Raw genomic sequence first — 13,466 nt, forward strand, 5'->3', positions numbered from 1 at the left:
TAATAAAAACATAACGGTTCATTATAAAAAGGTCTTTATACACCCCTGATAATATAGTTTTGTATATTATTGTGCATTTCTGTCAAGAGATCCTTTTAAAAATGACACACTGCACCTTTAATGCACTGCAAACTGTGAAGCCACCAAATTTCTGAGGCTCCGCACCTCCTCGCAACTACGGGTATGTCCGCGACCTGCCATTGTCTGGCAAAATTGCTAATAGAAACTGTCAACAAACACTTCCTCATCCCATAATGCACAGCGCAGCTGACTACAGCAGCTGGTTTAGTCTGAAAAATGTTCAGTACTTTTGCAGTTAGGTCGGTTTGATCTCGGATCGTGTTCTCACCATAAACGAACTGCTCCAGAGTTCGTTTGAAAGGGTACCGAGACCACATTTTTTAAACCGATGCATCACATTGTTAACTTTTTATGCCGATGCACTGAGTGAATCGGGGAATCTTCCCATCCCTAATCTAAGGTAATACAAATTTTGTAATTTTGTAAGGTCTTTATACACCACTGAAAATATAGTTATGTATTATATTGCATTTCTGTCAAGAGATCCTTTAAAAAGTTTAACCTACTAGAGTCACTAAAATCATTTGGATTAATGATGGATGTATGTGGTTTTTGGAGCTTCACCAAGTTTACCCCATATAAGAAGTTAACATTACAGCATTATAATATATCATTTTTAGTTTGTGTTCAAATGAAGAAAGTAAGTCATACATTTGGGATAACATAAGGGTGAATGAATTATGAAAGCAATTATTTTTCTTGTAAGCTATACCTTTAAATGTGTTCCCTCCTACAAATAATGATTTATATTGCAAAAACTACTAATTCTTGTTAACAATGTTTAGCTTGTTAAACCTGCCATTGTGCTTATTTTTGGGTCTTCTCTGTTTGCTTATTACTTACTCTCTATTTACACAACAGGCTTAGTTCATAGTTTATCACACAGCTACTAATACAAACAACATTTCAGAAACAGACCAAGTCATAAAACAAAAGTGAGGGGCAAATGTTTTTTTAAGCATACATACATTTCAGAAGGTATACGGCTTTAGAAGGTAGATTGCCCAGGAGAAACATATTGGCGTCAGCTGGACGGCAGAGATGAGGCCCAGAGTTTGCTCAATGCTGCTGGAGGGAGGTTACACGTGACACTAAGGCCGATCTGGTGACAGTTTCTGTCTGGACCACAGGCCCTGACTTTGCCCTCTGGCCTGAGAAATTCCCCCATTCCCCAAACAGGGAATTCGAATGATTTTAGCACCTCCCTGTCAAAGAGCGACCCCTTTTGGTTGACGGATCTGAAGGAATGCCTGTAAGAGGGTCAATCCCAAATGCCATGCTCAACCCAAGAGTGGCTGCTGGTTTAGCCATCCGTGCCTTAAATTACATAGGGCCCGGTCAACTTAAGCTTTCAAGCATGAATGGAAATAACTTGTTGCTGTGGAACACTGTGAGTATTCTGCAAAGTTAATTAATCTTTCTTTATAACGCATTTTAAAGTTGTAATCCTAAACATTTGGTGCAACAGTATCAATTTGCTCACATTGTAAATGATTTCAGTACTTACTAATGGCTTCAACAAACAGTTCGAAAAAGCGAAAGGGAAACAGGGGTTCTGGCAGCTCGCGGAAAAACATCTTTAGCGCTCCGGTGATGACATGGATGTCTTCCCATTGGCTGTCGCCCAAGTCAAGCTCCTCCTCTGGGGAAAGACAGGCACAGTCAGAAAAGCCAACAGAGAGAATTACAACAACAGTCATTTGATGAGGAAATTAAAAAATGCTAATCATTATGTCAACGTTAATACGCCCCTTGAGAACCGAGCACATTGTTCTGACTGTATGTCACTGAATATCAAACCCCCTTATCAAATAATTTGTGGGGCTTGACACAAACTAACCATTTTTTCGACCTTTAGGCGAACAAGTCTTTAGTTTAAATAAAAAAGATGCTTCATTTAGATGAATACTAATAAAGTATTCCTAAACCAATTACTGACGAGAGATTACTGAATTAAACTTACCTTCATCAACTAGGAAGCGTAGTTTTTGGATAACGGCCAAATTGCCGCTCACCCTGTATAGCCCATCGGCTTCCAGGCCTATAAGAGTAAAGACATCTGTTAGTTATTCAGCCTGACACGTAATGAAACCACTTCTTTAAAAAAACTCGACTTTTACCTCTTTTCTCCACCTCCTCTACACACAACTTGACAAGTCTGGGCACTGTGGTCCTTTCTCTCTCACATAAGGTCAGTATGTGACATCCAAATACACGGTCTATAAAAACAGGTTATTAAAATATTTCGTTTTCAAATATATTATTACAAAAATGAATAGTAAATATAAATATATTTATTTAAAGGTAAAGCAGGTTATGATGTACTTTACATTACAATGTGTGTTATAGGCATTTGTATAATAATAATAATAATCTACAACTATAATAATAATAATAATAATAATAGCTGAATTGTCATTTTAACATGTTTATTAAGTACATGTAATTATGAAAAAATAAAAAGAAATGTAACTATAAATAATTACAAATATCTATATGTATATATATATATATATATATATATATATATATATATATATATATATATATATATATATATATATATATATATATATATATATATATATATATATATATATATATATGCACAATGAATGCTTTTAATCACGACCCTACTCTAACATAAATATTGTAAACAGTGATTTTTCTCTTCAGTGTCATAAAGGTTTTTTTTCCTGTGGATTATAGACGGTCACTTGTAATGCTTTATTTATTTTAAAAAATAACTTCTTGTCTTTGAATGATCATCATTTGTGGTCATTACATAGCAAACATTAACGTGATTATTTGTCATTACTTAATCAGCATATAATATAATCAATTCAATAACATTTTTAATCCTCCAACGGTCTGAAATATGGCCGTATTAATTCCAAACTGAACCAGGAATGTCACAGATGATGTGATGTAATGTGGTGGGACAGTCATAGCTCAGAAAAGCCCCACAAAACATCATTATGGCTCATATTAGAACAAAACCTCCGTTTTGTGTCAGCGCGCAGTTTCACAGAGGCAGCGAGTGTCCTCGTCATTTGGCTTTCTGAGGTCATATAGGACCAGGCAAGCTATCCCAGAGGCTTCGGGAACATCAAAGTTTTCCTGCTCTCATTTCAGCACCCGCGAGGAGGGGGGTTGCGCTAAATGCATAAATGACTGCGAGCAAGCCACCTTTGCATATAAATGTGCATTTCCTCGAAAAATATTTTGCATGGGAGGTGGGGCATTTCGAAATAAATTGCTATTTTAAAAGCGACAGTACAATACAGAGGAATCCTAATTTTGGGATGGATGTTTGCAGGCTCGGTTGCCTTGGAGCGCTGCCAACGATAGCTGTGTTAGGGGCCACCTGCGCTATTCCCTTAATCTCACAGTAGTTTTATTCATTCCTTCAATATTGTCCTCTTTGATCTCCCATTTACCCCCACAGATACTACATTAAAGGGCCTTTTTTCAACACTAGAGGAAATTAAAGATATCATTACCTTCAAAGTATGCTTAAAATATCCTTTAATGTTATGTTTGGTGTGTGCCATGAATGGAATAAATTAGTTACAGTCTTTAAGTATTGGCGTCAGGGGGTACAAAAGGAAAAAATAATGTCTTTTTTTACTAGATCACAGTTTTGTTTAATATGGAAACATGTTGAGCCAAAATAAACTAATGTCCTAAGGTTACCCATTTACATGTCATCATGCAATATGTAACCAGTAATTATGGAGCATGTAATTATGACTATTAACCGCGCTATGACAGTTTGTTCGCAAAGTTGTTAAGCGAATGCGATTTTTCAGTGCCATTTCCATAAAGAGTAAAATGTGCAATGAGCTTAAGTATCTCCTCAGACCAGTTTGTAAAAATATGAAACACACATGCCAAAAGTTTCCTTCACCCTTAATAATGCCTTTCTCCTGTAGCGTTTTCATCGAGGGCCGTCTGGAGATGAACTTCTTCAGTCGGTTCTTGACACCGTTCTTATCGGCGCTGTCTGAAGCGCTGTAATTCAGCTTGAACACTGTGCGGAGGATCACAAAAGACAAAGGAACAATGTTGTCACTGAACACTTGCCGCATTCTTTTGAGGGTTTCTTTGTGCAAGTCCTCCTCATGCAAATAAAAGAGACTCTTTCTCCACATTGTTCAAAAAACAGGCAAACACAGCTGAATGGAACTGCTTATGTAAAATATTCATCAAATATCCTCCTGTGTAAATGAATATCTCCTCTAGCATTTATTTATTGATCCTGGCCAATGGTGGTGTCGGTGTGCACTGCATCTTTACGAGTAATGTGAGAGAGTTTGGAGCTACTGGACAGTATTCACAGTATGAGATCTCTCATTTAAAACATAAAATGCTGCAATTACCAATGACACAGACATTTTCATCTAGAGTGTCAAGTAGCTAGTAATTTATAATAATGATTGACAAATCGTAGAATGACTCAGTATTACCCAACACTTTATGAAATTCAGAACAGCCATACATTGTTTGAAATGCATTCACATTTATAGCATGTTTAGCATGTCTCTGTAAATGGCGTAACAACACATGTCTGCGTTTTATTACACCATTTATGTGTTATTAAAGATGGCCATGCTATTGTAACAGTAGGGAAACTGTATTTGTTCAAGGTGCTGCTGTGCCTGAGCGTTATACATTATAAATGCACTGTAAAATATCTTTGCTCCCTTACATTTTTTTGTTGAATCAACTCAACAAAATGGAGCAAAAATTAAATAAAGTTTAGTTTTGTGTGCGCACGTGAAACTATCGCGTTAAGTTTCGCGTGCGTACGTGAAACTATCATGTGCGCACCTGAATCTATCGCGTGCGCATGTGAAACTTTCGCTTTCATGTGCGCATGTGAATCTATCGCGTGTGCATATGAAAGCAAAAGTTTCACGTGCGCCGCGATAGATTCAGGTGTGCACGCGATAGTTTCACGTGCGCACGCGAAACTAAACGCGAGTTTTACGTGTGCACGCGAAAGTTTCACGTGAGCATGCGAATCTAAACTTTTGATTTTTTCTACACCAATGTCACCTAAGAGACTCTGTAGATTTACAAGTCATCAACTTACTATTATTTATCTTGACAAGAGATGTGTTGCTGCAATATAAATATATTTTATAAGTTATAACAACTCATCTGTAGTTATAACAACTTATCAGTAGTTATAAAAACTTATCTCTAGTTAAGATAAATAATAGTAAGTTGAAATGACTTGTAAATCTACTGAGCCCCAAAGGTGACACTGAAGTAAAAAAATCTAAAAAAGTTTAGTTTGATGTGCTCACGCGAAACCTTCATGTGCAGAATTGTTTTGCTCAATGCACGTGAATCTATCCCCATGTCCCCTTAGGGGCTCCGTATTGAATTGAACAACAAAAAAGGCAGCAACATTTTTTTTACAATGTGGTGATTCTCTAAAATTCCCCTTTTTGTAATACAATCTTAATCTAATGTTTTAAAAAAATACTGTAAACAAGTATTGCTATTATTTAGCATACATTTTAATCAGTTCAAACAGTAAGTTTAATTTAATTAAAATGTTTTTAGCGCTTTAACAATTGTGCATTGTAGCACAGCAGCTTTACAGCAGATACACATTAGTATGAGTATAGTCATATATGAAAAAGAGGCTTAGGAAATACAAAATACATAGCCTAACATCGCCAAATATGTATTGTAATGTACATTAACAATACTACTAAATCAGCAAAAAATCTTTATTCATTATTTATTCTTAACACCATTCCATCAACTTGGCTACTGTATATTAATGGCGAGAACTGACTAATCTATACACAAGTTGATCTATACACAAGTTAAAGGAATATTCCATTTTCTTAAAAGAAAAATCCAGATAATTTACTCACCACCATGTCATCCAAAATGTTGATGTCTTTCTTTGTTCAGTCGAGAAGAAATTATGTTTTTTGAGGAAAACATTGCAGGATTTTTCTCATTTTAATGGACTTTAATAGAGCCCAACATTTAATACTTAACTCAACACTTAACAGTTTTTTTCAACAGAGTTTCAAAGGACTATAAACGATCCCAAACGAGGCATAAGGGTCTTATCTAGCAAAACGATTGTCATTTTTGACGAGAAAAATAAAAAATATGCACTTTTAAACCACAACTTGTCGTCTAGATCCGGTCGTGATGCGGCAGCGTGACCCCACGCAATACCTCATGACGTCAAGAGGTCACAGAGGACGAACGCGAAACTCCGCCTCAGTGTTTACAAGTGTCTTGAAAGAGGACCGTTCCTACGTTGTTGTATGTCAACTGATACTAATTAATGTCTTTGTGGCAGTTTATTGTTTAAAATGGTCCGCAAATTTGCGTTTTATATATGTAACACGTGAACTCCCTACGTCACTACGCATTTATGTTAGGTTGCGCTGGACCGGACCTAGACGAAAAGTTGTGGTTTAAAAGAACATATTTTTTTATTTTTCTTGTCAAAAATGACAATCGTTTCGTTAGATAAGACCCTTATGCCTCGTTTGGGATTGTTTATAGTCCTTTGAAACTCCGTTGAAAAAAACTGTTAATTGTTGAGTTAAGTATTAAATGTTGGGCTCTATTAAAGTCCATTAAAATTAGAAAAATCATACAATGTTTTCCTCAAAAAACATAATTTCTTCTCGACTGAACAAAGAAAGACATCAACATTTTGGATGACATGGTGGTGAGTAAATTATCTGGATTTTTCTTTTAAGAAAATGGAATATTCCTTTAAGGTAAGGGCAATTTGACTTCTTCCAATTCACCTAACCTGCATGTTTTTGGACTGTGGAAACCGGAATACCCAGAGTAAACCCACACTGACATAGGGAGATCATGCAAACTCCAAAGAGAAAATTAAAATCTTTTGGAACTTAATTCTTACTGTATATCAATTCTTTTTACTTCTTTTGAAATGGACATGGACAGGTTTCGTGAGATTTCTCCACTAAGAGATGGAAGAGGCAACAGACTGTGTCAGCTGTACTGTAAACTCATTAATGTAGATATTAAACAGTGGTGAGGCAAGGGTGCAACCCTGACACACTCACTGTTTCTGAACTATCTGAATTATCACCTTCTCTCTCACTCTTTCTCTCTGTCACACACTCACAGACACACAAGTGTTACTCACTGATGGAGCGTCTGTGTTCAGATTTGGACTCTTTTGGTTTGGGTTTAGGGGGATCACAGGTTGGTCTGGACACACATTCTGTACTGTTGGATCTCTGTAGGGCTGCTCTTCCATAGCTCTGGCCTCCTGCTCCACTCGACTACAGAAACACAACAGAATGTCATATCAAAAAAGGTATATTTGTTACCAGTAACAAAGAAGAAATGACATCAAAATTATTGTTTTTCTCAGTGCTAGTTAAGTGACCCACTCATAATGAAAACGTAAAGCTTTTAAAGAATTATTAAGTAGTAAAAATGATACCCATAATAACATTTTAAGTTGAAAACTTGTTTACTTATGTAAAAAAATGTTTAAAAAGTATTTTTATTCCAGCAAGAAAAACGTTTATTAAAACTGAGTGGCCAAATATACAACTATGGGAAATACTGATAACAAAATCAATGACATGAACAGGAGTGCAAACACAACTTATTAAACAACGCATGAGTAAAGTATTGAGATCTGTTTCGCGACTTTTGTGTATTTAAACTGGCCAATCGGGCCAATGACTGTTGCATCGCTGCTAACAACTCATTAATTTTAACATGTTTGTTAAAACTATGTTTACCTAGAACATTTTTAATAAGGAATACAATTCCAGTAACACTACTATGTTTAACTAAAAACATTTTAATAAGGAATACAATTCCAGCAACACTGGTACCCAAAGCGCCTTTAAGAGCAGTGCGCATTTTTTATTTTAATCGTGCATGCGCACCTGCGTACCAGTTATGTGCACCCCTGGACATGAAATAAATGTGATACCAAATTACAGACTTACCAGACTGTCCACTGTTTTTTTGATGGCATCATGCCATTTGGAGATTGTTGGATAATGATCGGCCTGTAGTAAAAACTCGTGGCCAGTAGGAGTGGTTATCTGTTGGTTAAAGAAAGCTAAAGTAACAAACATACAAGCAAGTTTTGTTTTAACAATACTTTGCTTATAACCAATAATTTATGTATAAATGATACATTTCATTGTATTAAAGAACACATATTATTACATTTTACAAGATGTAATATAAAGTCCAATTTATAGTCGTGCATACGGTCTACGCCGTAGCCTCTGCATAGTCTGGTCTACGCGGCTGCAAGTGCTGTGATTGGTCCACTAGAACCCCTCCCAAAAAATGCATTATAGGTATTTCCGTTTGCGACGGTGAGAACGAAGATGGACCAAGTTGAGGAGTGACTTAACTAAAAAAACTGCAACAAAAGTCGCTGTTTATTTACTTCCATCACTGCCGGTCTTCTCAAAACATACACGACAAGTTGCTGTTTCTACTTTGCTTGTGGGTTAAACTTGCCAAGCTGCTTCTTCTTTGACTGTCGCGCTGCTACTGTGGTAACATGCGTGGATACTGCCTACCAGCGGTCTGCATGTGTGTTTGCACATCGACCCAGACGATGACGCAAAAGTATAAATGAAAACCTACGCGTAACCTACACTGTCGGTTGGGGCGGGTCATTAAAGACAAAATAAAAAAACATGTTGCGTTTAATTTCCTGTAGCATATATTAAATATTTAGGAGTATATATTTTCATATTTTATTAGGTTCTTTGATAAGGTTAAAGTACGTAGCAATGTAACTTGCGCAACGAAACTTGATATTCCCAAACCTTTGGCCTCACGTCACGGAAGCGCCAAGTAGCTGCGCGCATCACTAATACACACAACTATAACAAGATTGGAATCCTGTGAATATGGTCTAAGAAAATAGTATATTTAGCTGCATTAATGCTACAATGTCCTAAGAAACACATTTAGAAATCATTTTGGGTAAAATTAATTAGTCAGTGACCATGGGCGGGGCTTTGTCTTTGTGATGTCAAAACAGCGTGTGTAATTGAGGCTGTCTTGGTTTAATGGAGCCCAGTCTGATGAAGATGTGTATAAATAGCACAAAGTGTAAAACTTGTGCACTACATACGCCAAATTCCACTTTGGCGTGCATATGATACGCAAGTCCTTCCCATTCACTTAAACGGTGCATCTTTTTTTGTCGTTTTATTTATTGGTTTCTCAAATTTTTTGCTATTTTTTTTTACCATTTTCGCTTGGGTTTAGGGTTAGAACAACTTTTTGTTATATAAAAATGACATCCTAACCCTAACCCCAACTCCAAGCGACCATGGCTTAAATATGGACAAAAACATGGAGAAACCTGTATATTAAATAACCTCATTAAGCAAATCTAAAATCTAACCCCAAACCCAAGCGAAAATGTTTTAAAAAACAGAAAAAAATTGAGAAACCAATAAATAAAACGACAAAAAAAGATGCCCCGTTTAAGTGAATGGGAAGGACTTGCGTATCATATGCACGCCAAAGTGGAATTAGGCGTATGTATTGCACAAGTTTTACACTTCGTGCTATTTATATGCATCCTCAGGAGACTGGGTAGTTTAATGGGAATTAAATTCATTGTAAGGTTGTTGTGTACACATTTCTGTACAGTATCTGCCAATACACATTTATGTCCAAATGCATTGTAAAGTGGATTTTGCATAATATGTGCCCTTTAAAATCATGATGTAATGTATTGTTAAGGAATTTTTGCTTTTTAGCTTGCCTTGTTAAATCAATTTATCTTTGGTTACACACATATTATGTAATCATATATACATTATATAAAGTAAAGCATGCAATAAACAACTGTATGGTAGCCAGTGCAAACATCCATAACAGAATTTGTCAGTAGAAGAGATTTAAATTACACACAAAAAAGATTTTGCTCTGAACAAAGATGTTATAAAGCTTTTGACAAGTCTAGTTTGATACCTGCCTAAACATTAGACTTATTTCTTGAGACTGCTGTAACGCCACATGGCACAGTCATATACTATAACTGGCCTTTCCAGCAAATTCATGCCAACACCAACGCTAAGGTCAGAACTGTCAAATACAGTCGGATTGTTAAAAGAGTTGACAGTGCATATTTCTAAAACCTAAAATCATTTTTAAGTGGTCAGTCTCTTAAAATACCAGACCATATCAGAGAACAAACTCCCCCTCCCCCTGTAAAGTCACTCCACATAGACGTCCAAAGTTTTTGCCCATTTAAAACAGACTTCTCTGACTTGGAGAGAGCGTGGCAGGGGGAATGAAGCAGTCTCTTTGGGGATAAAGAGAATAGAGGGGGGATGGTTAGGGGCACAACTCTTGTCAGAGTGTGTTTGCGATCCCTCTATTCTTCAGAGTGGAACATCCGAGAGAGCATGTTTGTTCTGAAGCGCTGATTTTTTTTCCCTGAAAGCTGCCTGCAGACATGACAGCATTAGTTTGTAGCGGGGTGAACTTGTTGGAGTTCTCATTGGTGTTTTGAACGCCAATGAAGGATATTAATGCTGCAGGTCATCTGAAACTTTCGCACGGCAGTTTCACATCTTGTTCTCGGTGCAATATCAGCGCTCTCCTTTTATGCAGATTCAACAGATATTTTATGCATGTGACACAATGTCTTTTCAGACAATCAAAATTAAACAAACTCAGCATCTCATCTACCGACGTATTGTCAGTCATTCAAGTTTTCGGACTTGAAAAGTGCCGTGATAGTCTTTCGCATCCAAGCACGCAATGTATTAAATAATTCAAATAGCGTTTCAAAGCCAAACCAGCCTTAATAAATTCAACACCAACGTTTTATTGTATGCTAAACTGAAACACATTGTATATTTCTTTCAAAATAGCTCATCCTGTAAATCAAGCTGTTTCAAAACCAAACATCGCATTGGTCTTTGATATCATGGAGATCATCTGAGAACGTTTGCTGATGACTCATGAGTTCTGCTCCCCCTGTTTCTAAAAACGATAATCATCTTTCCAACTCCCCATTGTCATATTCACCATTACTCCTCTGCAAACAGCTGTCATAAATCATGCCATGTTTCACTTTGCATTTGGCGGTGCACATTGAAAAGTACACAGCAAGGAAATACAGTAATGCCAAAGCATGTAGTACCTTACAATGGTATGGTCACAGTTAGCATATTTCGTGACAAATAAACTTGGCTATTGTAAGGATGAAGTAAATGATGAAGTAAAAAGGACGGCACCCATTTAATAGGGTTAAGATGCAAATGGTGTAATATTTCAGCAATACAACAATACTCTGCTGTCCTTAACATGAGCAGTCTCATCCTCAGTGACCACTTTATGTTTAACAAACTAATATCTATGTTTATATCCAAAATGTTGTCTCATTACTCTGTACTTAACTCATTCAAAATAGTAGTGGTCAGGAAAATGGCAAAAAGTGTGAATAGCAGAAAGTTTTGGGTAAAAAATATGAACATAAAAGCACACAGCTTTTAATGACACTGTTTAATGAGGGGGAATTTAAATATCTGGGCCTTTACTTTGACTGTTCATTAATGTTTAATTATGCAGAGCGCTACAAAGACCGGAATGCCATTTGTGACTTAACATTTGTGTTTTGCTGTCAAATTAAACATTAATTTGAAAGCTACATAAAGACACAACTCAACTTTGAAGCGCTGTAGATAGCAGGGTTAATTATCTCCAATTCTCCACAACTCCTGAGATGGCAAGAGAGCTATCGGCTTCCGAAAGAAAACAAAACCAAAGAAATAAAGGGAAGAAGATGCATCGCATTCTCTTACTTAATAATTAATTCAATGATTCGGGCTGCGTAGGCCAGATTAAAAACATAAAAAATCTTCGTAAAATGTTTTACGAGCTGGAAATACTGTTTCTATAACATACATTCTCTAGATTGCATTTTTAAATGAGAAGCTATTCTTGCAAAAGACTGCATGCTTTAATTTGATTAAAACTGTAAGTAGTAACACAAAAAATGTTTCACAATCAAAGTGCTGAAGTGAAGCCAGAGTGAACAAATAATACAATAATGCCAATAATATATAAAAATAATACACATAGTGATATACAATGTGAAAAATAAATAACTTAAATAGATAGACAGCTCATCGAAGAGGAACAAATGCACAGCTCAGACATATCCTCAGATACTATGTTTAACTTTAACCATCGGTACAGGATTTCTTTTCATATTATAATATTTATGGCATGACTAAAATCTTAAAAGTTTAAATCTTTTTTTTTTTTTTTAAAAAGGTCATTTTGTACTACATGCCAAAATGTCTTTTATTTGTTCTGAGATGCTGTAAATCGTATGCTTAGAGAGTTGTTTTTCTACTCTAATCTCTTTTGTAATCTGTTGTTTGAATCTCAAATCCTTTCATTTACCCCATGATTTTCAGTATATTGCTTTGCTATGAATAGTGAAATTAATGCTCAATTCATTTTAAGCAGCTTTATGGACCAAAATCAAACCTTTTGTCAAACTCTTTTGCAGTGGTATTAAGAAATGACTGTGTGAATGCTAGTTTAAAGGTGCATTTAGTGCTGGGCGATAATTCGATAACGATAATTTACCGCTATAAAATTTCCCGATAGTACAATAATGACGGTTCGATAAGTGAACGATAATGTTTACCCACTGTGCATAATGTTGCACGCGCTCTTGGTTTACAATCACAGTGTCAATTAGACTTGAAGGAGTGGAGTAAAATGAAGTTATTCATTTATTAGTAGAGCCCTATGATTTTCGCGATGCGGATAACGCGGACGGAAATACGGAATCCAAATGCGCGTAAACATTTTCCTTTTGTGTAATGTTGGACACGCACAACAGCGTTCATCAAAGCTCGGAACACAGCAGAAAAAATAGGTACAGTATACTGTACTTTCTTTCAGCATCCGCCTTGCGCGCCCACACACGTCCTCACAGCTTTAAAAGTATATTTAAAATTATTCACAAATTCAGAAAAATGCGGAAAAACAGCAGATCCACCACTGCAGCAGTGTTGGGTAAGTTCAACTTAAAAAAGTAATTAATTACTAGTTACTAATTACATCTTCAATCATGTAATTAGATTACTTTACAAATTACTCTCTCCAAAAAGTATTTAACTACTTATTACTAATTACTTTCTTAAACCTTGTTTAATACATAATACAAGAATAGGCTTGAAATGGCTCGAAGAAACAATATATAAAAGTACATCAATTATTCTGGTCCCACTTTAGGGTCCAATTCTCTCTATTAACTAACTATTAACTACTTTTGCCTCAATATACTCCAACTACTGCTTATTAATACTAAATTAATTGTTTATTTTAAGTAT

General features: G+C 36.0%; 1 protein-coding gene across 2 annotated transcripts in view; it reads right to left on the reverse strand.

The window, feature by feature from the left end:
- The window catches only part of arhgap15 (Rho GTPase activating protein 15), a 51,424-nt gene that overhangs the window by 18,283 nt on the left and 19,675 nt on the right, over positions 1-13,466 (reverse strand). For both annotated transcript variants that reach the window (XM_055215695.2, XM_055215693.2), the window contains 6 exons: positions 8,073-8,171; positions 7,250-7,388; positions 3,992-4,114; positions 2,202-2,300; positions 2,045-2,122; positions 1,589-1,723 (listed from right to left, as the gene is read on the reverse strand). In XM_055215695.2, coding sequence (XP_055071670.1) covers positions 1,589-1,723; positions 2,045-2,122; positions 2,202-2,300; positions 3,992-4,114; positions 7,250-7,388; positions 8,073-8,171 — 673 coding nt within the window. The remainder of the gene's footprint in view (positions 1-1,588; positions 1,724-2,044; positions 2,123-2,201; positions 2,301-3,991; positions 4,115-7,249; positions 7,389-8,072; positions 8,172-13,466) is intronic.

This window comes from Misgurnus anguillicaudatus, chromosome 17, assembly GCF_027580225.2.
Source record: "Misgurnus anguillicaudatus chromosome 17, ASM2758022v2, whole genome shotgun sequence".
Lineage (NCBI taxonomy): Eukaryota > Metazoa > Chordata > Actinopteri > Cypriniformes > Cobitidae > Misgurnus > Misgurnus anguillicaudatus.